Below are 27,399 nucleotides of genomic sequence, written 5' to 3'. Positions count from 1 at the left end.
TTGAAGAGTTGAGTGCTAGGAATGCCTATGTCAAATGGGAGTTATTTCCATCCGTGGCGCTCAGCTCATGCACTGAGTTGTGAGAGCATCAGTGTAGGAAGGGTTTAGTGGGAGTTGACTGCGATTCCCCCAGAACTGCTCTTAAATTTGCTTGGAAATGCTGTTAAGCAACTAAATGCCTTTGCCTTCAGCTGGATTATGAGTGCAATTGGCATGTGACAGCTTTGCTCGTGCATCGAACGGAGCCGAATGGGAGCGATTCCCAGCTGGAAAAGGAGCTTATTGCCCAATGCCTTGATATTGCTAATACTGGGGGAGAAGTTCATCCTCTTGAGAGGATGATGATTTTTTGGTTATCATTCAGACCTCTGCTCAGAGCCTTTCTCAGTCATTTCTTTACAAAAATAGGCGATGAGTAATCATCTGGGCGGTGAAAAATAACTCATGGAGTCCATTGCCTGGTTGTGGTGGGCTCTCCAGGCTGGAGCTGAAGCTGGGAGTGTCATAATATCCACAGTGAGATGACCTGACGTGGAGCCGGGATTGGAGCCATCCCAAGATGTCACACACAAGATTTGCCTGCTCAGGTATCTGCTCCTCTCACTGGTCCTGCAGCTGGGGAGACACCGCGTTCACAGACCGCTCATGAAATGTGAGTAATTCAACAAGAACAGGAACACCAAATGGGCAGAACAGTGTATGGTTAACAAAGCACCACACCAGAGATCACACACTTGATGCTGAAGGGCACCCTGGAGCAAACCACACGCCTGCCATCCCATCTCAAAGCTTTAAGCTTTAATTTCCATAGTTTCAAGCTTCCCTAGCACGAAATTGGGTTCTTTGATTTTTTTTTTTTTAAAGAAGTGATGCTCAAAAAGACAGCATCTCTCTCTATCAAGATCTGTATAGATGGTACAAAGGACTACCAGAGCAATACCCCATAACACTGCAAGGTAATGAGCAAGACATCCCCTGAGAGAGCCACATTCGCATCAGTATATGTGAGTACCTACCTTTGTTGCATCACAGCACGATGAGCCAAGCTAAACCTTCAGAAGGGTCCTCATTCAGCCTGCCCAAGCCCCACGTCAGGGTCTGTAATGACAGGCTCATTCCTTGAGCTTTGGAAGAGCCTCAAGCTTTAGGCGTGAAGTTATCCAGCAAGCAGCAGCCCAGTCCCCAAACTCTCCTCTACAAAACAGGCTCTAAAGCGGTCCAGTGGCAGGGGCCAAGGTTGGTAAAGCTGGGTCCCAGCTAACTGCTGGACACAGAAGGCAAAGCACACTCCCAACAGGGATCTGAGTTGGCCACAAGTGCAGCACACAAATAGCCTTGTATCCGCCACAGGTCCCTTCTCTTCCCTTTTCTCCCTATTTAACTGGGGAGTATTTTACGCTCTTACCCCACCAATACATCACAACTGCACATCTGTTTCATTTCTCGTATTTTTATTCAAAAAGAAGGTTTGCTAACAGCGATCAGTACCATGGCCCAGGCCCCTCCACACAACAGCTGACTTCAGCAGTCCTGGGCCTTCATCTCCATCCCTGCCGTACCAAACCAGGGACTTCACAACCACTCCTGAATCACGGGATGCTCCTTGACACTTCAGATGGTTTCCACCTTGCAATTTCACTCTTTTCCTCCTCCTATCTCAGGAAACCTCAGCAGCTTAAGCAGAGGTTCACAGCCAGATTTAGCTTTATCCTGTCACTAAACTCAATAAAAAGGAAGTTTAAAAAAAAACAAAAACCCCAACAACCTAAACAGGTTTAAAAAGCATACATAAAATCAATCATTTTCTGGAGTTGGAAAGAAACATTCCCCGGTGGCAGATTAGCCCACATTTATCCACTATAAAGTTGCTTACACCTTAATCTTCGGCATCTTCATCTGACACTAATTAGCAGGCTGGAGGTTCCTATGGGCATCATACTGTCTACATCCCAAAACATGAAAGAGAGCTCTTCCTTTTACCACTTGAAGCACTTTGCTTTTAAAGAAACAATATCAAGTATACCAGACCCAGGAGGTACACTTCTTAAATTTCAAAACCACAGTGGTATTGGGAGGCACAAAGGTGCAGAAAACTTGCCAGGAAAGCACTGCAACACACGCCCAGGGCTCGGCTGTGCAATGTTATTTGCTCACACACAAATTAAACCCAAATTGCACTCACTGAACCCTGGGCCCACCTGCACTTTCACACCCGTTGCTAATTAGGAGATGAATTGAGGAGGCTATAGAAGCAGAAAATTAAATGGGCTAATCAGACCAATGTAGTTGCTTCCCAGAAAAAAAAAAAAAAAAGAACCCCAAATTTACAGAAAAGCCAATGTGTGATTGTAAGAACTTTTTCATATTTAGGGACTCTCAGAAAAGATTAATTACTTCTTTGACGTTCATTACCGTGCAAGCATCCCATTGAGATCCATCTGACATCCTATTTAACTGTTCGCAGCAACAACTAATTGGAGCTTGAAAGAAAGGCAAGAGCAGGACTCCAGGAACACGGCACAGTGTGCTAGCTCCTTGCAGGGAAGTGAAAATAAATTATTTAGACTTGACAAAGTCCCTTGAAGTCCTGCGGTCTTTCTACTTGGCTGGGTCTCAGGCCCATCGCCGATTTATCAGCAGTTATTTTTGGAGGGGGAGAGAAGGCAGGCTGCTTAGCAGGTAGCTTTTGGGAATTTAGAGCTCGTCATACTTATGGTTTTCACGAGCCCTGGCAGATGTTGAGTGTCTTACACTAGAGCACAGTAAGACACTTCATACTAATGGTGTTGGTTTGCAGCATCAAACCTCTTTCCTGCCACATTCCAGCATCTCTGCTCCTTTCTACGTTGTTCTTTAGGAAAGGAAAACCCATCCTCAACACACACCCTCAGCAGCCTCTTAACTGTTCACCCAGCTCATCCAGCGAAGGCTGCATCCCCCCAGGGCCACTCGCATGCCCACACCACTTGGAATGGATCTGCGTGCCACTTTGCTGGGCACCGGGTCCTGCAGGGCAGGAGATGGGTCCTGCTTGGTGCTTCTGAGCTGTGAGAGCCGCCAACAAACCTTCCCTGCCCACCCCGCTCCCTGCCCCTTCCCTCCCCGAGCACGGAGCCAAGAACGTGCCGGCAGCGGCGCTCTTGGCCGAACAAACTAACTACCAACCTCGGACCAGTCACGACAAACGGCTGAACGTCTACCCATCACCTAACATACCCTCAAAAACCAAGGTCACCATCACACGTCATGGACGTAGATCGAACGCCTGGCCCAGCCCAGCAAACCCAAGGTTTCACCCAGGCTGGCCCCTCCAGATGCTCACACATGTCTCCTACCCGTTCCTTGGTGAAACACCGAACAGTTATAATACTCAGGTCAATATATATAGGTACCACGTATATATATTTGTGCCGCTGCTCTGCGCATTAACAAAGACACCCAACCCCACTGGGCTCCTTTCTGCCCCCTCCCCGTCCTGCCCCGGTTGTGCAGCCTGCAGGATCGCAGCCAGGGCCACCCTACGTGTCCCCCTCGCATTCCCCTACAGTCAGCTTCAAGGCTCCCTGCTGGTGCAGAGTCTTTAAGGCTTTGAACTCCAAGGGCATGGTGTGCGGGCTGGCCTGCGAGGTGTAGCCGTACTTCAGGCTGTCATAGTAGTGGTACTTGACTGGCTGCTGGTTCTGGTCCAGGGGGAATGGCCAAAAGCCGTAGAGATGGATGCGGTTGCAGAAACGAGTGGCCAAGGTGTACATGAGGAGGCCAGTGGTGGGTCGCTTGATGTGCACCTTGTTGGTCAGCCAGTACCTGCAAGGGAAGAGCAGAGAGCCTGTCATCCCCCTGCAGCCAAAGCTTGTGTCTCTCACTTTTTTTCTCTGACTGAGATATATTGGTGATTCAAAGTGAGAGGTTTCTGACTAGCAGAAGAGTTCTCCATGCCAAGAAAGCCTCTCTAGGGGTTGCTTCATGAATAAGCATCTCCTGCTCTCTGTCTGGCGGTTACATCACGCGTGTTGCTATGGCATTGAAGCATCTCACGTCTTGGCAATCCTTTATGAAAAACAAATTGCTTGCAACGCTGGCCTTCAGTACTTCAGCCTACAATTATCTTCCAATCAACCCAGGAGATCGATACCACAGAGCAAACCATCCTCACATCAAGTAAACTCCAGCAGCCCCTTCCTTGAAGCAGACACTCACACACACACAGCTGACAGTTTTCATTGATGAACGAAGATTTACTGACAGTAAACACAACAGGGCTGCAAAAACGTTTGCCTTTGAATAAAGGGTCAGCTGGCTGAGAGAGCTCAAGCACACCACCATGCTCCTGTTATACCCAGCCACTGCTCTGCAATCCTGTGTCAAAATACATCACCATATTGCATAAAGTCAGGGCATAACACAATACACCTGCCTACTGTAATACACCTACCACGATATACCATACCTACCACAATATACCACGCCTACCACAATACACCACATCCTATAGAGATCAGATGAACTCACTTGCAAACTGTGCTAGTTTTTACGAGGGATGGCCAAAAGAGAGGGGGAAGGAGGTATCCCATAGTGATGCATGAGCAGAAATAGCATCAGCAGTAGTATTTTGGGATGCTGATAAAAGTTACTGCAGTATCAGCACCACTGTACTGCAAAGTTTCCAGTGCCAGTGCTTTACTGCATGGACAATTTGTCCAGTTTGCTCAGCAGGAAAGCATTGTCAGATGAGGAAATACAAAATGGAGAAAGTTTGGGCTGGTGGAAGAGGTCCCCAGGCATGTTCCTTCCTCCCAAAATATGTTTGATGCCGCCACTGCCTGTCTGAGCCTGCACCACGGGGTCTGCCAGCAGATTACTTATGATGGGTATTTCAAAGGGACCGGGTGCAGGAGATTGAGCACGGAATGCATCTCGCTCCTCATTCACACTTCCTGCTGGGCTCCCCAGGGTCTGGGGCTCAGACAGCGGGAACCCACGGGAGAGCAGAGCCATAATCCTGCAAATTAGCTTTTCACAAAAGCCATTAAAATTTAGCAACCAAGGCACAAAATGTACTCATTTGTTCTCAGCTAGATAAGAGGAAAATTGACTTTTCTGGTGAATCAAATTCCAGAGGCAAGGGCGGGAGACAGCAGAGTTCATGGGGGTCTAACACCCCAGGGCTGCCCAATGATGGGTACGGTGTTTTAGGATGGAGGTCCTCCTCACCTGATCTCTCAGCATCCAGCATGAAAGAGGAAAAAAATACTAGAGGGAACAAACACAGTACCCAGCCCCAAGGATTGAGCTACGGGGCAGCCAAGGCTGTGGCGGTGCTGAGGTCATCTTAACCCACAGGTGGATGAGACAGATTCCTTGACTGCATTCAAGGTAATCACACCAGACTCATGAGGTGTGCAGAGAAAGGGAGGATATCACGGCCACTTAGCACTGAATTACAGTACAGCAGACAACAGGGAAGCCACCTGGGAAGAGCTGTCCTGTCAGCGGGCCTGCTTTGGAGGAAGACACAAACCAGCACTGCACCTACATATGATGCCCATGACATCTCACTTCACCATCACCACCTGAAGCGTATTAACAGTGACAAAAAGGACTGGGGGCAACCTCAGAAGAGCCCCACTAACAAACGTGCACAACTAGCATCAAAAGCAGTTCTGACACAACAACCCAAAGCACACGTGGCAGCTGAACACTCCAAACCCTCCAATAACATCGGGGTAGGGACCAACTCAGATGCTTAGAACAAAAAAAATGGATGCCATACATGACACACAATGGCCAAACCATACCACTGACCACATCACAGCATTTGCAGTTTGTTTCTTAAACAATGAAGGTGGGAAACCCTCCAGTGAAGTTTGGGGAATACTTTTTAACAACCCATTTGAGATGGGGTATAAAAGCTATGCAGGAAGACCTCATCTTCCTACCATTAGCCAATGGAGACAGTGGCCACATTCCCAGTATAGCAGAGAACAGCTGGGGATGGAAATAAAACCTAATTAATTTTGTAAATCCAAATGAGGTTGTCTGGGTGCACATGGGATGCTGTGTCAACAGCACACCTTTAATATGTGAGGTCCAGGATTTTAATTAGGAGGAAAGATAATCTTGAAGCAGGCAGTAATTATTTTTCAAATTGGCTACACCAATCACCATAACTATTAATTGCAACATTTTATGGAAAGAGACAGCAATTAAAAGGGAAGAGCAAAGAGCAGTCCTAAAACTCAATGCCTCCCTTCTCAGAGCCCATGCCCACGTGCTGACCTCCTTCAGAACCAGTATAAATAAACCCCAGGGGTGCGAGCAGCTCTGGAGGTGGTCGGGCACCCGAGTGGGATGCAGCCATGAGCAGGAAGCCGAGTGCTGCCAGGCAGAAATTGCCTGAGACAGCTCTTGTTTGGAGGATCATGATAATGACAGATGGGAAATGCCACCACAATCATCGAGGCCATCTTTTGTAAGGAAACAGGCCAGACATGGGCCCGAGTACCTGAACTAATACTTGATGGCAGCTGAGGACGGAGGCTTCAGAGTGAGCAGCTCAGAGTACTGTGCTAGGGGGTGGGTGCATCCCAGCGCATCCAAGAAAACCCTTGGGTAATGTGCTCTCTACAGGCAAGGGTTAAACTGCAGGATAAAAGAACTGAAAATCCATCACACTGATAAAATGAGTAAAAGAAACCCAGGTCAATGAAGAAATCAAGTTTCAGCGGCCTCAGCTGCATTATTTCTTGATACAAATCAGAATAGCTGAAATAATGCAATTTCAGACCTTTTTAAAACAGCTTACTTGTAGAAGTGTGATACAAACACAAGCTGTTGTGGAGGTGCTAGCCCCTGCCTGTCTGAAGCACGTTATCAGTCTGCCACACACATCCTGCTCCCATTAATGCTCATGAAAAGCTGTCCGAAGGCAAGCGGAGACAGCACCCTGAGGGCACCCTGTGCTCCCACTGCTACATGCTAGGACCCACTGGTACCAGCAGGGAACAGCACAGAATGGAATGATGCATGGAGCCGGGAGAGAGACCAATATCCTCCTGTTGGGCTGTGTGTCTAGTTTCCACCATTAATTCCACCAAAATAACCAAGAGCTGCATACAGATCAGTGCTGGATGGGTAAAACAGCAGCTGACCCCCTTCAGGTCTTCTCCAGGAGTCCAAATGCTGGACACAGAGTAGCGGTGGGCTTCATCTCCAGGTCCTGGTATTTGCAATGCCAGTTTTAGCACACAGGGTACTCAACACCCACGAGTTAAACCATTTCCACACAGACCAAACACGAGGAATGCAGCCAAAAAAGGATCATTCTGTTTCTTTCCCCCTTCCTTCCTGCACTTTTCCACTTCTTTTTACAAAGGAAAGCCTAAATCTTCTTCTTATCAACTAGAACAAATCAAATGTCATGGGGACTGTGTGCAAACACACCACAGCTGGGATACAACATGCCTTATTGCCTTGTGCAGAAGCAAGAACAATTGCTCACACAAGTGGTGGTAGGCCTCCAACCTGTTCCATTCACACACTTGTCAGTCATTTTTTCCCTTCCCCGTGCACCCTGTGGCTGCCTGTGTCCCTCACTTCAGCACCTCTGCCCTCAGCTAGGCTACCAGATAGGCACTGTCGGGATGCAGGCAAGGAGGGACCAGGGGAAGGCTTCCATCATGGCCAATGGATGGGAAAGGCAACCTCAGAGCACTACCATGCTAAAAACTCCAAGGCTTAGATGTTGTTTGGGTGCGGGACCCAGGGAAACTCCTGAAGCAAAGACAAATCCACCTTCCATCCCACCAAACTGGGTTTCTGAGGACAGGTGGCAGAGCTGTGCTATGGGAGCTATGGACTCCAAGCAGGGCAGTCGCTGTCACGGAGCACACACGCAAGCTGTCAGGGCTGTTTGGCTGGCAAACCTAACGGGATAGCTGGAAGATTTATCGATTTTCTTCTTTCAAGAAGCTCTTAATAAAATCTTATGGGATTAGAAGTGGTTACTGCCAAGAGACCCCTGTGATGGACACGGTGAGAAATGCTAGACTAGATAATACAAAGCAAACAGAAACGTGTCCACAAATTCTCCACAAGATGCAATAGTCAGACCTCCAGATACAATTCTTCCCTCTGCCTCTTGCATTTCATGTTATTTCTCTAACAAAAGCTGCCTGGCAATAGGGATTACAAGGCTTTTTGGAGACATTAGCAGATGACTCCTAACGGGCTCACCTGCTTCCCTGCCAGAAGACGAGTGCTGTACTTGCTGGGTGTGTTGCTCAGGAGACATTTTAGAGAACCTCTTAGAATTGAGTCACACACCCCAAAATGCACGGCAACGACACTGGAAACAGGCTTCCTAGCTAGTGACTCTGCTTCATTGCTTTCATGGTTTGCTTCTGAGCTCCTGCATCGAAATGCCAATGACTTTCCCCAGTCCTGGCAGGCAGGGAACAGAGCTGGTGAGTTTAACGGTGTGAAAAGAGCCTCGGTCCTACAGCACAGTTATCCAGAAGCATCAGCACAAAAGCTATCAGCAAACATTTAAGGCACCAGCAGAGCTAGGAAGGTGATGTCTCAAATGGTGCTGTTAAAGAAAACAGAAAACAAATGCTTTCTATTTATCTCAGCAATGCACTCTCTACAAGTGCCCCAAATGCACTGCAAATTATAGGAAGAAGTGTTTGATTGCCACTGGAACACATTCTGGTTTGGGGGAGAGCAGAGGAGGACAATAAACACTGTGGTTCAAGGAGGAGTCAAGAACTCACAAATGTATTTCACTGGAAAGGAAGGAAGAAGAGTAAAGGCAAAGCTTTTGTGGCTGAATTGAAGTTGGCTGAGATAAGGTTAGTCTTTGTACAAAGTGCTATTTCTACAAGATATAATAAAATATCTAAAAGAGTGTCTTAGCTGAAAGACTTTCCCCATTTCTTCGTGATTTCCAAATCAACTTAGGGCGGATTATAAATCAAGGGCAGCTTTATCGAGCAAAGGAAAAGGGACAGCACTGGCACAGCAGCATAAAAGGAACATTGTAGGAACCACAGAAGACAAATAAGTGAACACCGAGTGATGCTGATACTTCCACAGCCCAAACTACATCACAGGAATGATGCCAAATGGTCAAGACAACCCCATGGGTACCTGAAAAACTTCCCGAGAGTATCAGCACCCACCCTCAGCTGTGACCAGCTCACTCATTACTGCCTGAATTGCTCTTACATCCATCCCAGAGCCCAAACCTGAAGACGCTGCACCAAAGATAACATCATTGATACTACACTGACAGAGCCCTTTGCACCCCAGCCTTGGAAGGGTCCTGCTGCATGGCCCCTTAGCCAGGCTACAGCTCACAGTATCAGCTTTGAAGCGATCCCATCAGTTCTGGCTAGCGAGGGGGCTACAATATTAATTATAATCGTCAGTAACCAGTAGCATCCTTGCTTTCTTGCTGCTGGGCTGAGAGGCAGGAGGGCAGGGCAGGCAGCACATCCCTTGGCTTGGAGGGCCTGATGAGGATTACCACTGGCTTCTATGCCTCTGATTGAATTAGCACTGCCCAGCACCAGCTGCACGCTCTGCCCTTGGCTGCTTCCCCCAGTGCAGCACAAGCCACCTTTCCCATTGCCCTTCTGCAATCAGGGGCTTTCAGGACCCCAACCAAGAGATGCCTTCCTTCCACACAACCCCAGGGCTTACCACCATCCATCCAGCCACCAGCAGAGGTCCAGCTGCCCTGTGGGCACTACACGGGGACAACATGGTGCCAGCCAGGAGCACACCAGGATAGTGCCAGGGGATGAGCAGCTTTGGGGGTTCCTCTGCCTCCACAGGAAAGCAGTGCCCAGCCCTTGCCAGCCCTGCAGAGCTTCCTGCGGGACGTTCCTGGCACCAGGAGGGGTTGCCAGCACAGGATTAGCAGCCTGTTGATTTAAAGGACTTATTACAGGAGCTTAATTCTATTTTGACAGATGAAAGTAAGTCAATTACAGCTAGAAATAGCTCTGAATTTGGGTTGTTTTCCCCCCTTTTCTTTGAGCACAGCATTGTTCCCCTTCTCTTTCTTTACCTCAAAGCCAGAATTTTCTGTAAAAAGCCTCTGAGGCCCCAAGAAATCTCAAACAGAAGCGCCTGAGGGCAGACCCAACTTTTCTCACCCCTTGTTGCTGCCTGGGATTGATCAGAGCCTTTTGGCTGGCTTGTGCTGGGGACAACCTAAGAGCACCTCCAGTGCCTTGCAAGTTCATAGAACAGATTGGGTTCACAGGGACCTTAAAGATCATCTTGTTCTGAAACTTCTACTGCAGACAGGGTTGCCATCCACTAGATCGGGATGCCTTGGAAGTTCATTTAAGATGAACAATGCAATTAGCACTATCACAGGTACCCATGGGCTACTCTGGAACTTCTGAGCTTCTCATTGACTCCTTGGTCTCAACCTCCCTATGAGCTCCCTGGTACAAAGGAGCTAAGTGAGATTTCCACACATGCCTCAGGCACACGCTGACAAACCCTGTCACCAGCTCAGCTGGCCACCACACACATTTCTCCTAGCAGAGCCCTAGCTGTGGGCTGGGGAGTTATTGTGACGATATCCAGGCTTACAGCCAGCAAAGCAAAGGCAGATTTAGAATCACAGAATGATAAAGGTTGGAAAAGACCACTAAGATCATCTAGTCAACCCACTCCCACCACGGCTGCTAACCATGTCCCTCACTGCCACATCCCCAGCGTTCTTGAACACCTCCAGGGATGGTGACTCCACCACCTCCCTGGGCAGCTGTGCCAGTCCCAACCTCTCTTTATGAGAGAAAATTTTTCTTAGTACCCAACCTGGATCTTTAGGCCTGTTGCATAGCTAGAAGACATTATACTCATAGAGCAGAGCAAGGGGTCCTGCTTGCAAGGCAGTCTCCACCCCACATCAAGGGACCAGATTCCACTTAAGGGAGCACCAGTGCAATGACTGCTCTCCTGCTGGGGAAGCTCACAAAATCCCAGCTCTGAGCACATCGACCACGTTCTCACCCTCGGACGGCGTGCAGCAGGCGCAGTGAGGGGTAGGCAGTCCTGACGTTGATGCGGTGTTTCAGGATGAGCTCATTAACCCACTCCACGCGCTCCTTGCCCCCCTTGGCCATGAAGGCAGGGATCCAGAGGATGCTGCCGTTGAGGCTGTGCAGGCGCTGCAGCAGCTTCTCCCTCCACGTCTCATTTACCAGGTCCTCGAAGGCCCGCTGGATGACCGATGGGTTCATGGTCACCAGGTCCGTTTTCGTGCCCACGTCCTGCGAGTACTCCTGAACAGGAGCCAGGTTGCACCTGCAAGTGGAAATACCCAACAGCCCTTAGTGATGGATGTGACAGAGGGCACTGACAAGTGTTGCAATGGGTTGATTCTAAAAGCCAGAGCAGCGACAGACGTGTCTGTTTGCTCTCACTTTTGGAAGGTGGCAGAGGGAGAATGAGGTCTTGCAATGAATTAGAGAGGCTCTAACCTGGTAACACTGAGCCATCCTACCATCAGGTTATCATTCCTCAATGCACCAAGATGTGTGTGCACGTGTCTCCGGGCAGCGCTAATAATGCATGTAGCTGGTGGGTGAGTTTACATGGGTCTGTATCTCTCCCGGTGCCATTCGAAAATAAAACATAGCAACAAACCTTCCTGCTTTGCTGCCACAGCAGGTTTGAGATGAGACTGCTTTTCCCATGTGGCAGCAGCTTGGGGCCAGGTAGGACACACAGCAGAGAGAGCTGACGGTGCCCCATACACCAGCCAGAAACCATTACCTGCTCATGCACAGGAACTGGCCTTAGTGCCTGCAGCCTCCCTTCTCTCCAGGAATAGCAATGTGACACCCGCAGCCCTTAGCCTGAGCCCTGCTAGAGTAACATTATCCCAAGCCCCTTCTTCCCTGCTGCCAGTGAGTCTCTGCTCACAGCAGCCTTGCTGGCACCAGCGGTGACAATGACACCGGCAGGTGATGGTGCCAGGATGTGGGCTGATGGATGCTGTGACCTTCAAAACCCAATTGCATTCTGTCATTTTAATAGGTGTCCTTTCGGGGCTCTACAAGCTTGGGGGGGCTACGAGGAATGAGGATGGAAGAGCAGTGGGATAAATCACCAGCAACCCCTCCTCCATTATATGGGGTTTTGTGCAGCATGCTGTGCTCTCCAGTGGTGTTTTACAGTGAAGTTACAGTAGTTAACAAGCAGGAAATGCATCCTAACCATCTGTCTCCATAATCAGCTATTACTGCTCTTTTCCCCACTTTACAGTTGGGGAAACAGTAGAAAGAAAACCAAGCAAGTGGCATGCTGGGCCCAGAGCCCATCTGACCCACTCACTGCAGGAATCAAATGGCTGAAAACAAACAGAGCTGTGTGCTGGACTGAGCCCACCGTGGGCACTGCCCACCAGGTTATATGGCGGAGGAGACATCATTCAACATCCCGATTCTATCCCAATACCCAGTACAACTTTTCTCATGCAGTTTTGCTGCCTGACACGAAACCCCTATACTTTGCCAGAACTGCAGTAAGTGATTTGCTCCCTTGCTCAGGTTATATTTAAGGGTGCAGCTGACACGGCTCCATCCCCTGCGGGCAGAAGGCAGCAGCTGGCTGTGAGCAGGGGCAGAGGGGACATTATCCTAACCCTTATGTCACACAGGGACTGACTCTGTGAGCTGCTGATGGATTGGGCTGTCCTCATAATAGACTTGCCAGAAAGCAAAAGTCTGCAGGCCCATAAATCATCCGTGGGCTCCCACAGCTGAGGGATGTACATGGGTACAGGGGATGGGAGAACGAGTGTGCTCCTCCTCTCTGCTTTGAGCATCTTCTGAAGGAGATGGGGTGGGGATGGGGACCCACCACCGCAGGCCCATGGGGCAATGTGTCTGCAGGGACACCAGCACCAGGAGCAGAGGCACTGAAGCATGGTGTTGGCATTGGTAAACTTTATGCTTGCACCTCCCCAAGACCCCAAACGCCCACGCTCAGCGTGCAGCACGATGTGCCCTACCTGATGACAAAGCTGTGTGTGTCGATCTCAGGGCCACAGCCGCTGCCCAGCAGCACCCCTGAGTTGCCTACGATGGCACAGGAGGGGAACTGCTTGCCCTTGAGGGGCGAGGTGCGGGGCAGCAGCTCATACAGGTTCTGCGAGACGTTCATGGTGCTGTCCCGGTCAAAGACATAGTGGATGATGTCCCCAGGCTTCAGTGTCCCCTTCAGCACGGAAATGTCCTTCTCTGCATCCAGGAACTTCAAGATCTGTTTCCTGAAGACAGGGAAGAAATGGCCCCATCAGCTGATCATGGAATCACCAAGATTGGAAAAGACCACTAAGGTCACCCAGTCCAACAATCAACCCACCCCCACCATTCTCACTGACCACATCTCTCAGTACCACATCTCAACCGTTCCTGAACACCTCCAGGGCCAGTGACTGCACCTCCTTGGGCAGCCTGTGCCACTGCATCACCATTCTTTCTGAGAAGAGTTTTTTCCTAATATCCAATCTGATAATTTGAGTAATACAGAGGATGGCCTCTTGCTTCCCATTTGCCCTCCAGGAACAGCATGTAAACAGCTAGCTCCAACTGGATGCTCTCTTCTGTCCCACCCAGCCCCTCCAGTGGGTGTTCCCCCATTCCTGGGGTTTCTGCATCCACCCTGGGCAGATCAGTAGCACCTGGTTGGGAACTGGGACTCGAGCTCCATGTTTCATGGCTGCAAGGCCAGCTGGTTTAGCCAGAAACTCATTTCCAAGCGATTGCTTACAGATATGAAGTCTAGCTCAGCAGGAGATAAGCTTTTTATTTCTTCCTTGACTTCTTTAGATGATATACAGAGGCAATTTGCCAGCTTGCACTGGAGAGGACCAGATCTGTCTCTTGTCCTATAGGTAATTACCAGTACCTGATCTTCAAAGAGAGTGTCTGGTTGTGTCTCCATTTGGATGAGGCTGGTTTAATGTTGTGCTTAATGCTTTCATTACTTCTGTCAACAACAGCTGGAGATGAAGAGTCATTTATTACTACTTCAGCTCTAGAGAAAAGAGAGATGGAGGGAGAGAGACAGGATCCGTTAGCATCCCAATGGCATTTCTAATCACTGTCTTAGGCTGTGGCTGCTGGAATTCAAACTTCATCAGAAAAGCAAAATGGTAGTTATTACCCAAACAAGAACTGAAAGCCTGTTTGTATTCTGCTACACTCAAGCAGACACAAATCCTTAAATTCCTGCTTGCTCACACGAACACAGACCTACACGTTTACATAAAACACAATCACAGATGTCGGGCTGGAGAAATGCATGCACATGGAAGCAGGAGCTCTGCAGGCAGGCTGAGACGCAGAACCCCAGACTTCACCGAGAGATTGGTCGTGCCCCAAAGCACAGCCTGCTCAGCTCCAGGTTAAGAACCTCATGAGAAAAGCGCAACCTGCAGTTCAACCAAGGGAGAAATGAGTTTAACTGAGCTGCTGGGTCTGCTTGTGAGATTGGATATGTGGAACCCAAACAGGGGGACGTTGGCTCGCAGATCACTTTTTTTTTTTCCTCCTGTTGAAAAATAACAAAAAGATTTCAGCATTCATACTGCCTGCTCCATGCCCAGAAATGAGCATGGGGATGAGGAACAGCCAAATAAACTCCTGCTGTGGTTTCGAGATGATCACTGGGAGACCCCAGCTTTTAATCCCTGCTCGAAGAGGCAAACGAGCCCCAGCACTTCAGTGCAATTTACATCAAATGGCATAAATTAAAGGAGCCTCTGCATATTTGATTCCAGCCAGCCCTCCAAAGAGAATTCCCAAGCACCTCATCAAGAAGCTGCGCATGTGTCCGCAGCCCCAAAAAAGCCTTCATACTTCTGAGCACTCTGAAAAACACACAGCCAAAAGCACTCGCTACCAGTTGAAGGGAATCTCCCTCTGTAGTGCAAAGGACTTCTTCCAGCTGGGGAATGGTCTCTAAATAAATACACTGATAAAAGGCAGGTGAAGCCCAGGAGGGAAAAGAGGGGGACATGGGGGCAAAGCTGGTGGCCTGGGCTCATGGCAATGAGTAACTCCTGGGAGCACATCTCCAGCCCTCAGAAGGTGTTTCTGGGTGACACCATGGCTCCAAGTATGTAATGTTGCAGAAAGGAAAGGAAATGTGTTCATAAAGGTTGTTTATAAAGGCTGGCTTCCAGAGTGTCACTGTGTGCTTGTACATACCAACACTACAGGACCTCCTCTGGAGGTTGTTTCCCACTCTTGCATTTTGCCACAACATCTCGTGCCTTGCAAAAAATTACTACGAGGTGTCAGTGTCAAAATCTTCAAGGAAACGAGTAAAGAAATCTTGGGAATAATAATTTTTTGGGATCTGTTTTCTGTGTTTTGATCACGCCTTGTGACGTCACCATGGAACAGCATTGCCCTGTCTGTCTTGAGTGGTGGTGTTGAGCTTCGCAACCGCATCACTCGGTAAGGCTGGGATGACACAACATCATCATAACAATAACACAGACACGGAATGAAGCTGTGATGCCACGGAATGACTGCAATGGAGCAACGTTACCCAACTGCATTACGATAAAACCGAATGGAGTTCTGATGTCAAAGCAGCTCTTTCTCCCCTAATAGCACATAGTAAAACTACGCAAATGGCAACTCTATCACTGACTTATTTTCACAATAAGTAACTCTCTCATTCTCTCAATCACTGCAACTTGCAGATCCTTGGTTATTTGCAAATGATTATTGCACTGAGCTGGGGGAGGAGGGGGGAGAAACGATTAAGAAAATGCAAAGCAGAAGTGAAAAGAAACAGATACATTTGCTAAATAAGACCAGCACTATCCAGCAAAGAGGAGAAGCAGATTAATAGCTGCCTTACAGCAAAAACAAATGAACACAAAATCTAATTTACAAACCTATTAGATTTGCTATGTAAGCTGTTCACAGCTGATCTGATTGTACCTCTGCCTCCAGAACTCCTGCAAGACAAAGGAAATGCATTATTTATAAACCCGGCTCCTCTTTGCCAAGCATTGTTCAACAGTCAAGAGAACCTGCTCCAAAGGACTCTGAGCTGAGGCAGGGCTCACGCCCAACCCTGTCAAAATGGAGATGTCCTGATGCCTGCAAAGGGCTTTTCACACCCACTGTCACCACTGCCCTGCTGCAGCTGTAGAACTGTTACAGCAAAAGAGCTCCTACCGAACCCAATGAATAATACCTGAGCTCTCTAACCAGCCATCAAAGACATCTGCTTTCTGCTGTCAAAGCAGCATGCAGCCCATAGGTTGCGTTACATAAATTTCTTCTTGTTTCTGTTTTTACAGATCGGATGGGAGTAGTGCCCAGAGTTCTCCTCCACCTCTGTGGTGCCAAAGGATGTCCCTGTCCTACACTGAGGACCAACTGACCAACCTGGATGGGATTCCAGGTCTTTCTCCTGGAGAATGGAAGCCTTCACCGAAGACCACCCAGCATCTCCACTGTAACCAAAATGAGCCGCTAGCCTCCTCAGAGACTTGCAGAGACCCTATCCTCACCGTGCACCTTCTCCTGGCTTCCAGTGACCCCATGCAGACCCAAGGCCCTGATCCAGCTCCCTCTGATCCCACTGGTGCCCTGAAGCCGCCAGTCTCACATTTGGTGTAAGCAGGCTGGAGCTACGAGGCCAGCTCATTCACAAGCTGGGCCTGAGACCTTGAGTGCCACTGCCATGGAACGGCACGAGGAGGACATCAAACCTCCCTGAGCAGAACAGTGCCAGTGGAAAGCCCAGATTTCCAACACCAGGCTCTGGACTGATGCTGTAGCAAAGGATGGGTGGCACCAAACCTCTTCAGAAACCTGAGACACTCATCCAACCCATCAATCCTCAGTTCAACGAATACAATCTCGTCCAGGACTTTGCAGAGCCCCTTCCTGATTCAGCTCACTATTTTTTAACAGGTCACAAAGAACTCTTACCCTGCTTTCAGGTGATGCTCAGTGGCAGACACATTTCAACTGCCACGTACCCACTGCTCTGCTTTATTGTTTCCATTGTACAGATATCCACATGAACACGCTCATAAAGAGAACCAAATTGTTTTCCAGCAGAAATATTATTACCCAGAAATATATATCTTAATGAAAATGTATCTCAGGAGTATGTTATTTCTAGTAGAACTGAAAAGATCCCAAATGCATTAGACACAAATGAAATAGTGAGCATGACCATTTGGTAGCATTAAAAAGATTTTCAGGCTTGTGGGATGCGATGTAAACCCTTTAGTTAAGCTGAGTGCAGCCCTCAGCACTGCATAATGTGAAACCTTTGGAAATGCCACAAAGGTTGTCCCTTCTCTCCCTCCTGCAGAGACAATCTGTGGCCAAAGCCATTGAGATTCTCCCTCTGACACTCTCCTTTTCCCTTTGACAAACCTGAGAGCCAGCGAGCTATTTCATTTTTTTTTTGGTGTATCAAGGGAACAGCAGGACTAGCTTATTCCTAGAGCCTACTGGCATTTAACAAGCCTCTGCTTTAATGGGGTTCACCGCAGGGTGTGGGAGCAGGCAGGATTAGCGTGCAAACCACGCAGCCTTTCAGAGACGTCTCCTCTGAAGGAGCCTTCCAAATGGGATTCACACTCCTTCACACTTGCTGTAAGAGAGATAGGGACTGGATTAAGGGCTTAGAAAAAGAAATGCTGCTCCCTGATAAGTTCTGGTTCACCATTTCTGTGAAAGGGGGTGGGAAGGAATCACAGAAATCAGGAAGTGGGGAAGACTTCGTAGCTCCGTCCCATCCATGCTCTGTCATCATAATCAGGATCTGAAGCATCACAACATATTATTCAAATGAATTTATCCAATCTAAGCTTCATGTGTCCTCAGTGACAGCCTTGTGCACGCTTCCTCTCAAAATTCCATCAGGCTCTAGAGCTGCTGGATGCAGACAGATAAGCTGGGAGTCGTGGGATGAGGCACGGCTGTGGGTGCCCTGACACCCAAAAGGGCAAGGAAACACTGCCTTTCTCTCTGGGTATTTACGCTCCCTATATCCTATTATGACATGAAACTGCTATCCTACATGAACACAGAAGGGATGGCTCATTGGTGCTGGAGTGAGCAGGGCTCTGCTAGCCAATGCCTGGCCCAGCAGAAGTGGGGTTGCTGTTGGCAGACACCTGAATGCTGGCAGTGATGCTGCTCCCTGCACCAGGCTTGGCTCCTCTTTGCAAACTACAGAGACACAGAAAGGTTGGGATATGGTACTTCACTGAAGGCCCACTCAATCCTAAAACTCTCCCATCCAAAACCAGCTGCTTTTCTGCCTTTTGTTCCTTCCTGCCCTACACCGCAACTCTGGGACGTCTGCCCTACAACCTCCCTTTGCAGTGAGCCATGACTGACCCATCCAGGTACGTCCAGCTCAGCCCTCCAGTGGCTCAAAATGCCTGCGGTTCAACCAAACACAATATTTTCCAATGTCTGCCACAGCCTCCAACAAAGACAAACCACCTGTGCCACCTCACCATCCCATCTGGGAAGAGGCAAACACTAAGAAATGGAAGGCAGTAATTAAAGAGGCCTGTGTAAAACCAACCAACAAACAAAGCCCATTTTATTACATCTCACTGACCTGGAGTTTCAAATCTCTTGGCATCAAAAGGCGAAGACCAACCTTGATTAAAATTGCACAGATAGGCATTGATTTTGAAAAGCTTTCTCGGGCTACACCGTGTTTAGATTGAATTACTTTATTAATCTAGTTGTTATCAGTTTGACTGTGTAGCCAGTCCCACGAAATACCAACCTGCTCCCTAATCCTATTATTTACAAAACGCTCTTCTTTTGATTTCTGCTTGGATGTTTTCCAGCGATAAGTCACGTCTATATGTGCTAATGCCATATTACTGGCTTACACCATCCTTTCTCATTTTTGCCTCAAGATTCTTCAAGCTGAATTTTGACTATCTAAGATATTATATAGGTCAAAAATTTCTGTGCTCGGTTGCAAAGTGACACTGATTCATACATCAGAGGATAAGAAAGAAAAATTATCTTATGATTCAGGCCCAAATTTTCTTGGATAAAGAATTCTTGATATACCAGGTATGCAAAGACTTTTCTATTTCCTGTCTACGAAAGGGTTGTTTAAGGTTTTTGTTTCCTTTTACATCACTGTCCTCTTCTTAAATAATTCTCTTAATTGTCACTCAGCACAGCTTAGTCTTGCTTTGAGCCATTTTGATACATGAAACTAGAGCTCCTCTGACTGAACAAGTAGGTCACACAGCCTCTTTGGGTGACTGGGTCTCCAACAGCAGGCTTCACACATCCCTATGTGCAGGCATACAAATTTAAAAATGTGTTATCCATGGATATTTTATAAAGTCAACCTCTGGTTCCTTCTCCTTTCCAGAACAGAATACACACGGGAGGTGGGCACAACATGCATGGTCCAAGGACACAAGCAAATTCTAAGCACATCATGAGCTGCATTTGCACTTCTTGTAGAGCAAGTGTTCTACTCTACCATGTTGGGTCGCCTTCCCAACCATGGGCAAGACAGGTTACCCCAGCTCTCACCCATGGAAAATAGAGCTAGTAGCATACATGACCCACTGTGGGACTGTCAAACTAAATGTATTCATCTGAATTCCTCAGAAAGAGAGCTCAGAGTGCCTGCTTTCTCTGAGGAGTGTAAATGAGCAATGCCCACTCATTGAGTCTTCCCAGCCCTCACATGTTAGGTGCATGTTATGATTTTGGGATGGTACTGGGGAAGTGGCTCGGCCAAAACCACATGGGTAACCTCTATGCATGCACAAAAGGCAGAGCCTGCAGCATGAGAACTGGCTGGCACCTGTGTGTCTCTCACCCTGGAGATCAGCTGCTTTTAGGCAACACCACCTGCCCACCCCCACGTTCCCCTCACTCCAGAAACACAGTTCTCAGGTTTGCTTCTCACCCACCTCCGTACATCACACATCCTAACACCAGGATGTTTGGTATTTGCAGATCATTCCTTGTGACATTTCAGCAGTTGCTGTTGAGGTTTTCAAGCCAGGGTGTGAAGGGGACTGGGACCTGCCAACGTGTGCTCTCCCAGTGAGCAAGGTTCCTCCTTAGGGATTAATTTGGAGAGCATTTCTAAAGCATTTGCCTGCTAGGATGAAAGATCCTGCAATACATCTTGATGAGACATTTAAAATCTCACTTGGATGTGTTTAAAATCTCACTTGTTCATATTGTCACAGCTTGGCAGAGAGAGTGTCAAAAACTTCCTAAATATCAGGCGCTATTTTTGCAGCTCTAAGTTCCACTCTTTCTATCGAGTCATAAGAAGGCATTTCAGAGAGTGTGTGCCCGTGTCGGGGCACTCAGGAAAATCACAGAACCAGAGAATGGCTTGGGCTGGAAGGGACCTCCAAGATGATTGAGCTCCAACCCCCTGCCATGGGCTCATTGCCCCCACCAGCTCAGGCTGCCCAGGGCCCTGTTCAATGTAGCCTTGAGTATCTCGATGGAAGGGGCACCCACAGCTCTCTGGACAGCTGTGCCAGGGCCTCACCATCCTCCCAGAGAAAAATTTCCTTCTAACATCTAATCTAAATCACCCCTCTTTTAAAGCCATCTATCTACCCGCGTGGATGTCAGCCTCGTGTGAATCAGCCTCACTAATTTGGCTGCTCCCTCCGTGCTCCAGCCCCTCCTCCATCACCTGCCCATCCCAGGGCCAGAAGGGACAAGGAGTTGGAGGAGCATTGAAGCAGCCCCGCACCAACTCCGGTGTAAATCAGAGCAGGGTTTGGCTCTCAGCTCTCTGCCTGGCTGCAAATCACTGTGTGCAATCACTGCCAGCATATGCCGAGGGCACAGGAATTGAGATGCATGAGTTTGCAAAACAGAGACACCTATTGCTTATTAGGGAATAAGCCAATTAGGCTGAAATGCTTACGTGACAAAACCAGCAAAGAGGCAGCAGGAAAGGCGCAGCTCCAAAGGTGAAAGGACACAAGGTAGAGAAAGGGGATCCCTTTGGGGTAACCAGACCATCAGCACCAAACCCCCACCTCACAGGCTCTATTCCCAGCCAGACACAGATCAGCCAGCACCAGCTCTCATGTCTGCACATGTCCATCATCACACAATGCTCTTGTTTTGTCACCACTTACGTGGTCACAGGGGTGACACATCACATACTCTACTTCCCCCCATCCTGCATTCTGGCAGACCTTACTCCTTCACAGAATCACAGAATCGTTAAGGTTGGAAAAGCCCACTAAGATCCTCAACCATCAACCCACCCACCATGCCCACCAGCCACGTCCCTCAGTGCCACATATACCCTTTTCTTGAAAAGCTTCTCCGGACACATTAATGAAATATCCAGCACAGGAAAAGCCAAAGAAGCAGACAGAAAGGATCCAAAGAGGCCTTGAGATGAGAGCATTGTCTGTAGATTTCGATTTTCCCCTCCTGGAGAGGAGAAGAAAAATACCAAGAGTCCTCGAAAAGAGCTGAGAAAGACAAAAGTGTCACTGCTAAAATACCCATGTCTACACTGTGCGTCCTTCCTGAGATCATTTTTTAAGCCAGCAGAGCTATTGGAAGTCACAAGCAGTAGAGCATCAGTCTTGTAGCAGATCCTGTCACCCTGAGCATTCATGCCCTAAAAGGCAGAAACCCCAGTGGTTCTTGTGGCATCTTCAGGACAAAGTAAAAGGGAATGGTGCAATATGAAAAGAGCACATCAGAGGGGCTGTAGTCTCCAGGCTCGCTGGAATACTCAGCCTCTCATGTGGTTTCTTCCACTGTCAGCATCGGTGCTGAGGACCTTCCTGGGCAGCAACATTCTCTTGATGCTGCTCTTCTGTCTGAGCATCTTCAGTGTGATGTTGGGTACCAGGAGTGCAACTCAACTCGGGACACCAGGATGCATTGAGATGCTCATCAAAAGAGCACTCCAAAACCACACTGTGACAATACTGAGCTTTTAAAAGCAACCCAGCCTGTGCTGGATGGGCAGGACCGTGTGCTCAGCATGCAGATAGCCACACTTTTGCTTGTGTTTTTTTTTTTTTTTGTGTGTGTGTGTGTTGTTTGAGACCCTCCCAGTGGATTTCTATATGCAATAACATGGACTCTGTTTGCAGCAGCAGCAAGAAGAAAGATTCCAGTGCTTCATTTTGAAAAGATCCACTGAACCAACAGCCAGCTCAATGAATTGAATGCCATGCAAACAAGAAACCTGTGAGCAGTCAAGAGGAGAACCAGCAAAGTTACTGTGCCCACAGTGCCATCAGCACTGCTGAATATGCTTCTCTCAAGGCCGCCACCACCAAGGCTGTTCAGATTTACAGTGGATACAAAGAAAAAAGGCATTATAAGGATATATATTATATATTATAAAGGTATATATACAATATAAGGTTCTGCTTTTTTTCCCCCACTATTAAAATGCAAGAAGCAGAGCTGCTGACACCAGCCTGCTCTGCCACAGTATCTGCTGAAGGACACCTTAAATTCTGCTCCCACAGTGAATTTGCTGGCCTAGGGAACTCCCTCCTTGCAAAAAGAAGCCAGGGAAAAAGCAAAACAATTGCTGCCTAGTATTGTGGTTTGGGCTTATTTCTTGCTGCTGAGGGTGACCCAGGTCCAGGGAAAGCAAATGATGGAGGCAATTAGAGGAAGTCTGTCTTTGTAACAACTGTTTTTTATAGCCTGCAGATGTGTTTAAGTAGTTCTGGTCTTGGGGATGAGAAACCAAAACACTTGTAACCAGCAAGCCTGGGGAAAGGAGTGGGAGCTCCTGTGATATGCTCCTCTGGAAGATCAAAAGCACATTTGGCATGCAGGTAGGCAAAGATGAACAGATGTCCAAGCAGAATAACCACGGTTGCTGCAGGCATGTGAACACAGAATACAAGAAAAAAAAAGAAAATAGAGCCTTTTATCAGTGTCCAATTCCTTCCGGATTTAACTCATGCATTTGCAGGTGTAGTGAAAGGAAACAGAAAGCCCACCTGGGCAAGAGAGAAACTTGCAGCACTTGTTGGAGTGCGTTCTCTCTTGGTTACTGTGGTCGCTGGGGTGATACTGAGCACGACTTGGAAGCTCAGCTGGGATGGAGCAAAGGAGCTCAGATGGAGCAAGGGGAGCTGTGCAACCAACATAGAACTGGCTGCTGCAGCTATTGTCAGGATGGCTGCAACCAAAGCTTACTCTGATATTTTCTTATTCAAATCAGTACTCCGACATGGGTTTCATTTTCCAGCCTGAAAAAGCATGGAGCTTTTGTGAGAGCTCTGTCCTACCCAATGGACACAAAAGCCCCTCTGCTGACTCCTGCAGAGGCAATGCTCCTCTGAGCCCACTCAGATTGGTGGTTCATGTGTGTAAGTATGCAAAAACACAGAATAGGGTGCTTTTTTCACCAAAACTTTCTAGTGTAGAGCAAGTCTCGGAGTGATGGTCAGACCAGGTGATCTTAGTGCTCTTTTCCAACCTTAGTGATCCCATGACTTGTTACCAGGTGCAGTAAATCACAGCCTGAAGGACCTAAGCAGGACAGTTCCACTGCCAAAAGTGTTGTATGACTGCAGCATGCTACAGACACCTGGAGCAAATGCACCACCGAGGGAGCAAAGCCTCCCGGACAGGCAGGCGTTGGGACAGAGCACACGATGAAAAAAGCGGCCCTTTGGGGACATGCTTTGGGGCAAGGTAGCAAGACGCGATTCTCCAGCTCCTCGCTTCAAAGAGCTGACAGAATTCCTTCTGTAATCAGGATTGGAAGGCACGCGGTTTGGGCTGGCAAAGAAAAAGGTTGGCTCATTAAGTCCAACCCATTACTAAGTGTCAAGTGCTCCCTAAGATGGCTCACCGCTAATTTGAGAAGTCACCTGGTGGCAGCGGGTCACCAGCTCCCTCTACAGACAATCAGGACACAGCCGGACCCCCGCAGGACCGCGACGGCACACGCATAACAAAGAGTGCCTTTAAACTGCCATCGAGGAGCAGGATTTCGCGATAATTATCCCCGTGGATGCCGAGCCCTTTGTCTCCGTCTGGCCCTCTGCTCCATCCCGGCTGCTGGGAGAACCGGCAGCGATCGCTTCGCGTTACCCAAAGCATCTCTTTTGTTTCCTTCGGGAGAAACAAAGAGGCGGAGAAGCGCAAGGAAACCCATCAGCGGGTTGTAGGGAAAGTTCAGCAGCCGAAACCGGGCGGCTTTTGGGGACCGAAGCGCCAACGATGCCGGCAACGTCCCGGCTTCACCGCATCCCTGCCAGCATCCCCTGCGAGTTGGGATGTGGGTGTCCGGATGGGACACGCAGGACTGGAGAGCAGCACGTCCCCGGCACCGCCACGCTGCTGAGCGGCCATCCTTGCCCTCACCTCGTCGTTTCAGCGTCTCCGCCTGCAGGAAGGGCCGTGAGTAGCCGGAGGAGCAAAGCGGACTCTAACCACGTTCCTCAAACAGCTCTGCCAGGCAGAGCCTCGGCTCCGAGCCCCCTTCACCTGCGATGCTGGGAACTTTTCTGGGCAAACAGCACGAGATATATATATATTTGGTCCCTTTGCCAGTAATATTACACTCTTACTTTGAACCTAATGAACATTTTGTTCTTTCTTTCTGAGATTTCTCAGTACTTGTAGGTGAGAGAAATACATTCCCCCTTCTCCTACCCGTACAAGGCATATCTTTCCAAAGACAATCCAACTCGCAGGCAGGGGGCAGGGCACGTGTAAAAGTGGGCAAGCTGTTCGCTCTGCACAATAATTAGAGAGTGCTTCGATGCCAAGGAAAAGGAAGAAAAGAGTTGCACCTGCCTGCAGCCCCCAGCCCTGCGTGCCAGGGCCAGCTGCCTGCAATGGGGAGTGCAGAGCAAGACAATGAGCCATCACCCAAATAATCTCCACCTGGGGAAGGGCTAAGCAAAAAGCCTGTAGTTTCCAAACATCTTTTGCACATTGAGAGCTCCTAGAAAACTTTGAGGCTCCTCTGTGCCATCACGCACATTTTGTCACACGCACTTGTTGTCACGTAGTTCCCTTTGCCTTACAACTCCTGCTTGCAAGCAATTCTGCTAGCGTGCGAGCCCAGAAGCTGACTTTCCTACATCCACAATCATAGCATCATTGAAGTTGGAAAAGACCTCTAAGATCACCCAGACCAATCACCAGCCCATCCCCACCATGCCCACCAAGCGTGTCCCTCAGTGCCACATCTCCACAATTCTTCAGCACTTCCACAGACCACCGACTCCACCACCTCCCTGCCCAGCCTGTTCCAAAAAAACCACTGCTGAAGCCTAGGAATGAACCACAGACCTTTAGATCTCCCCAGCATCACGCTGACCATCGCTGTGCACAGGGATGAGCTGCATTTTGCACCAGGCTCCCCTGCTTAGAGCTTTGGGGTGTGCAATGATCACTGAGCAGCCCCTTGTGTGAATGAGGTGAAGGAACTCAAGACATGGAGCACATCTGGGATTTCTGATGTGCAGTGGGGATAAAGAAATGTGTGGGAAAAGAGAAGTAAGGAAAAAGTATCAGTTTGTCTTGCTTTATGATTATTTCTTTTTACAGCCAGGTCTCACCTTTGCTCTGTGTCCCAGCCCATGCTGTAGCTTGTCTACAAAAATCAGCATGGGACTGATGCCCACATATCAGAGGGCAGCAGATGTGGGGCAGTGCAGGGCTGAGCAGTGCACAGGGCTGTGCACGTTGCCTCCTGCACTGGCAGAAGCATGGTACTGAACGGGCTGCTCGTTATTCCTCTGCAACTCCTCTGACCCTGTTGCTGTCGCTGAACTGTTTGGCAGCACTTCCTCACAGAAGTACAGCAACAAACTCAGATGCCAGGGCTGGGAGATAAGCAGCCAGCAAACATCCAATTTCCATACAATGTACAGAAAAGAGAGGAGAAAAAAAAAAATAAAGAAAGCCACTCACTGGGAATCCCTAATGAACCAGGGGGAAAAGCAGGATGAGCAACTAACAAAACAGAATGGATTTTCAATAAGGGCACAGCAAGTTCTAGTGGACAGATCTAGCAGATAGGAGAGGAGAGAGAAGAAAGAGCCGAAGCAGGGAAAGGTGATGGGAAGAAAGCAATGGGATCGGAGCAGCCTGTCCGATGGGGAGGATGCTTCATAAGCATTTCATTTCCTTTATTATTATATAGATGGTTCCAGCTGATTGCAGAGCAATAATCCATCCCGCCTAGTAACCTACAGGCTGGATGCTTCTGGGCACTTCTTGCCTGTGGCACTCAGCACAACACAACAATGAAACAATGACAAACATCCCTGCCTTTCCTTTCTCTTTTCAGCCAAGTGCCAGGTATTTGTTTTGATACAGAACATGGAAATGCCACCCGCTCCTATGCAGAAAGAAGGACCCTGTGCCATTACAAGTGCCCCCCATGTTGCTGTGATTATTTGACTTGTTTTCTCACACTGCTGCGATGAGTTCCTCAGGTTAATGCAAATCCTCCTCCCTGTTCCTCTCACTCCCTAATTTCCTAACCAGCCTTCAGAGGTGGTACGGGGTGGGCAGGGCACTGCTCTCTCCCTAGATTTTGGGGTTCCTTTAGTCTCTGCCATACAGAGCACCCACCCGTAGGGCACCGGGAAGGGCGATCACCCCAATCCCACGTCGTGTACCTGCTCCATACCTCCTCGCTCCCCGGGGCGGGTCCCGGCCCCAGCACGGCGATCCTTCACCCATCTCCCGGTGCCCGCTCCACCACGCCCATCCACCCGCTCCCCCGGGCTGCCACTCGCCCCTCCATCAGCCCGTCCACACCTGAGCGCTGCCCGCAACCAAAGCCTCTCTCCGAGCCACTATCCGCTCCAATACCTCCGAACAGGCTGCTACCTGCCCGGCATCCCTACCCGGACGTGTAGGGATCGAGCAGCCCTACCCGGACCGCTATTCAACGCCCCTAAGAGAAGCGGTGCGGCTCCAGCCGGGCTGACACCCCATTGTCCCTAACGGGACCGCCGGGTCCCGCTCCCCACCCGGACCGCGCTGCCCCACGCCGCCCGAACCAACCCCGCTCCCCGCCCGCTGTCTCCGCGCTCCTTCCCACTTCTACGAGCGAGAAACCGGGAGAGCCGGAGACAAAGAAACTGTCCGGGCGCACCCCCCCTCCCTCACCGCTCCTCCTCCTCCGGCACCCCTTCCCTCCGTCAATTTACCCGTTCTCCTCCTCGATCTCCGAGATGTCGGCGAAGATGAGGAAGCCGACGAGCAGCGTGAGCAAAGCCAGCGTCCAGCCCCGGCACGGCAGCGGCATGGCTCCCGGGCTGGGCCGCTCCGCGGGGTGCGGAGCGCGGCTCCGCGTCCCGGTTCGGCCCCACAGCCGCCGCCGCCGCCG

The 27,399-nt window shown here is 49.2% G+C and overlaps 1 protein-coding gene across 3 annotated transcripts; it reads right to left on the bottom strand.

The window, feature by feature from the left end:
• Positions 1-27,399, bottom strand: ST8SIA2 (ST8 alpha-N-acetyl-neuraminide alpha-2,8-sialyltransferase 2). Of its 3 annotated transcripts, none has more exons than XM_031587759.2 (6): positions 27,221-27,399; positions 15,941-16,003; positions 13,936-14,064; positions 13,037-13,294; positions 11,032-11,325; positions 1-3,804 (listed from the first exon to the last, which is right to left on the bottom strand). In XM_031587759.2, exons 1-6 carry the CDS (start codon positions 27,316-27,318, stop codon positions 3,519-3,521), a joined length of 1,128 nt encoding a protein of 375 aa, XP_031443619.1. In that variant the 5' UTR covers positions 27,319-27,399; the 3' UTR covers positions 1-3,518. The 3 variants fall into 3 exon arrangements, with proteins under 3 accessions (XP_031443619.1, XP_090005165.1, XP_031443620.1); XM_090149039.1 differs by lacking the exon at positions 27,221-27,399 and adding an exon at positions 20,968-21,319; XM_031587760.2 differs by lacking the exon at positions 15,941-16,003 and having other exon boundaries at positions 27,221-27,398.

Source organism: Phasianus colchicus, chromosome 12, assembly GCF_987193195.1.
Source record: "Phasianus colchicus chromosome 12, bPhaCol1.hap1.1, whole genome shotgun sequence".
Taxonomy (NCBI): Eukaryota; Metazoa; Chordata; class Aves; order Galliformes; family Phasianidae; genus Phasianus; species Phasianus colchicus.
Note: the sequence above shows the minus strand (reverse complement) of the source record. Positions and strands in the feature narration are given on the sequence as shown.

Excerpts from the sequence above, each read along its gene's own strand:
- ST8SIA2 (XM_031587759.2), bottom strand. The coding sequence starts at position 27,318 with ATGCCGCTGCCGTGCCGGGGCTGGACGCTGGCTTTGCTCACGCTGCTC. Across the intron at positions 13,295-13,935 it reads ACACTCTCTTTGAAGATCAG|GAAACAGATCTTGAAGTTCC; the intron begins GTACTGGTAATT and ends CCCTGTCTTCAG. Across the intron at positions 11,326-13,036 it reads ACACACAGCTTTGTCATCAG|GTGCAACCTGGCTCCTGTTC; the intron begins GTAGGGCACATC and ends TTCCACTTGCAG.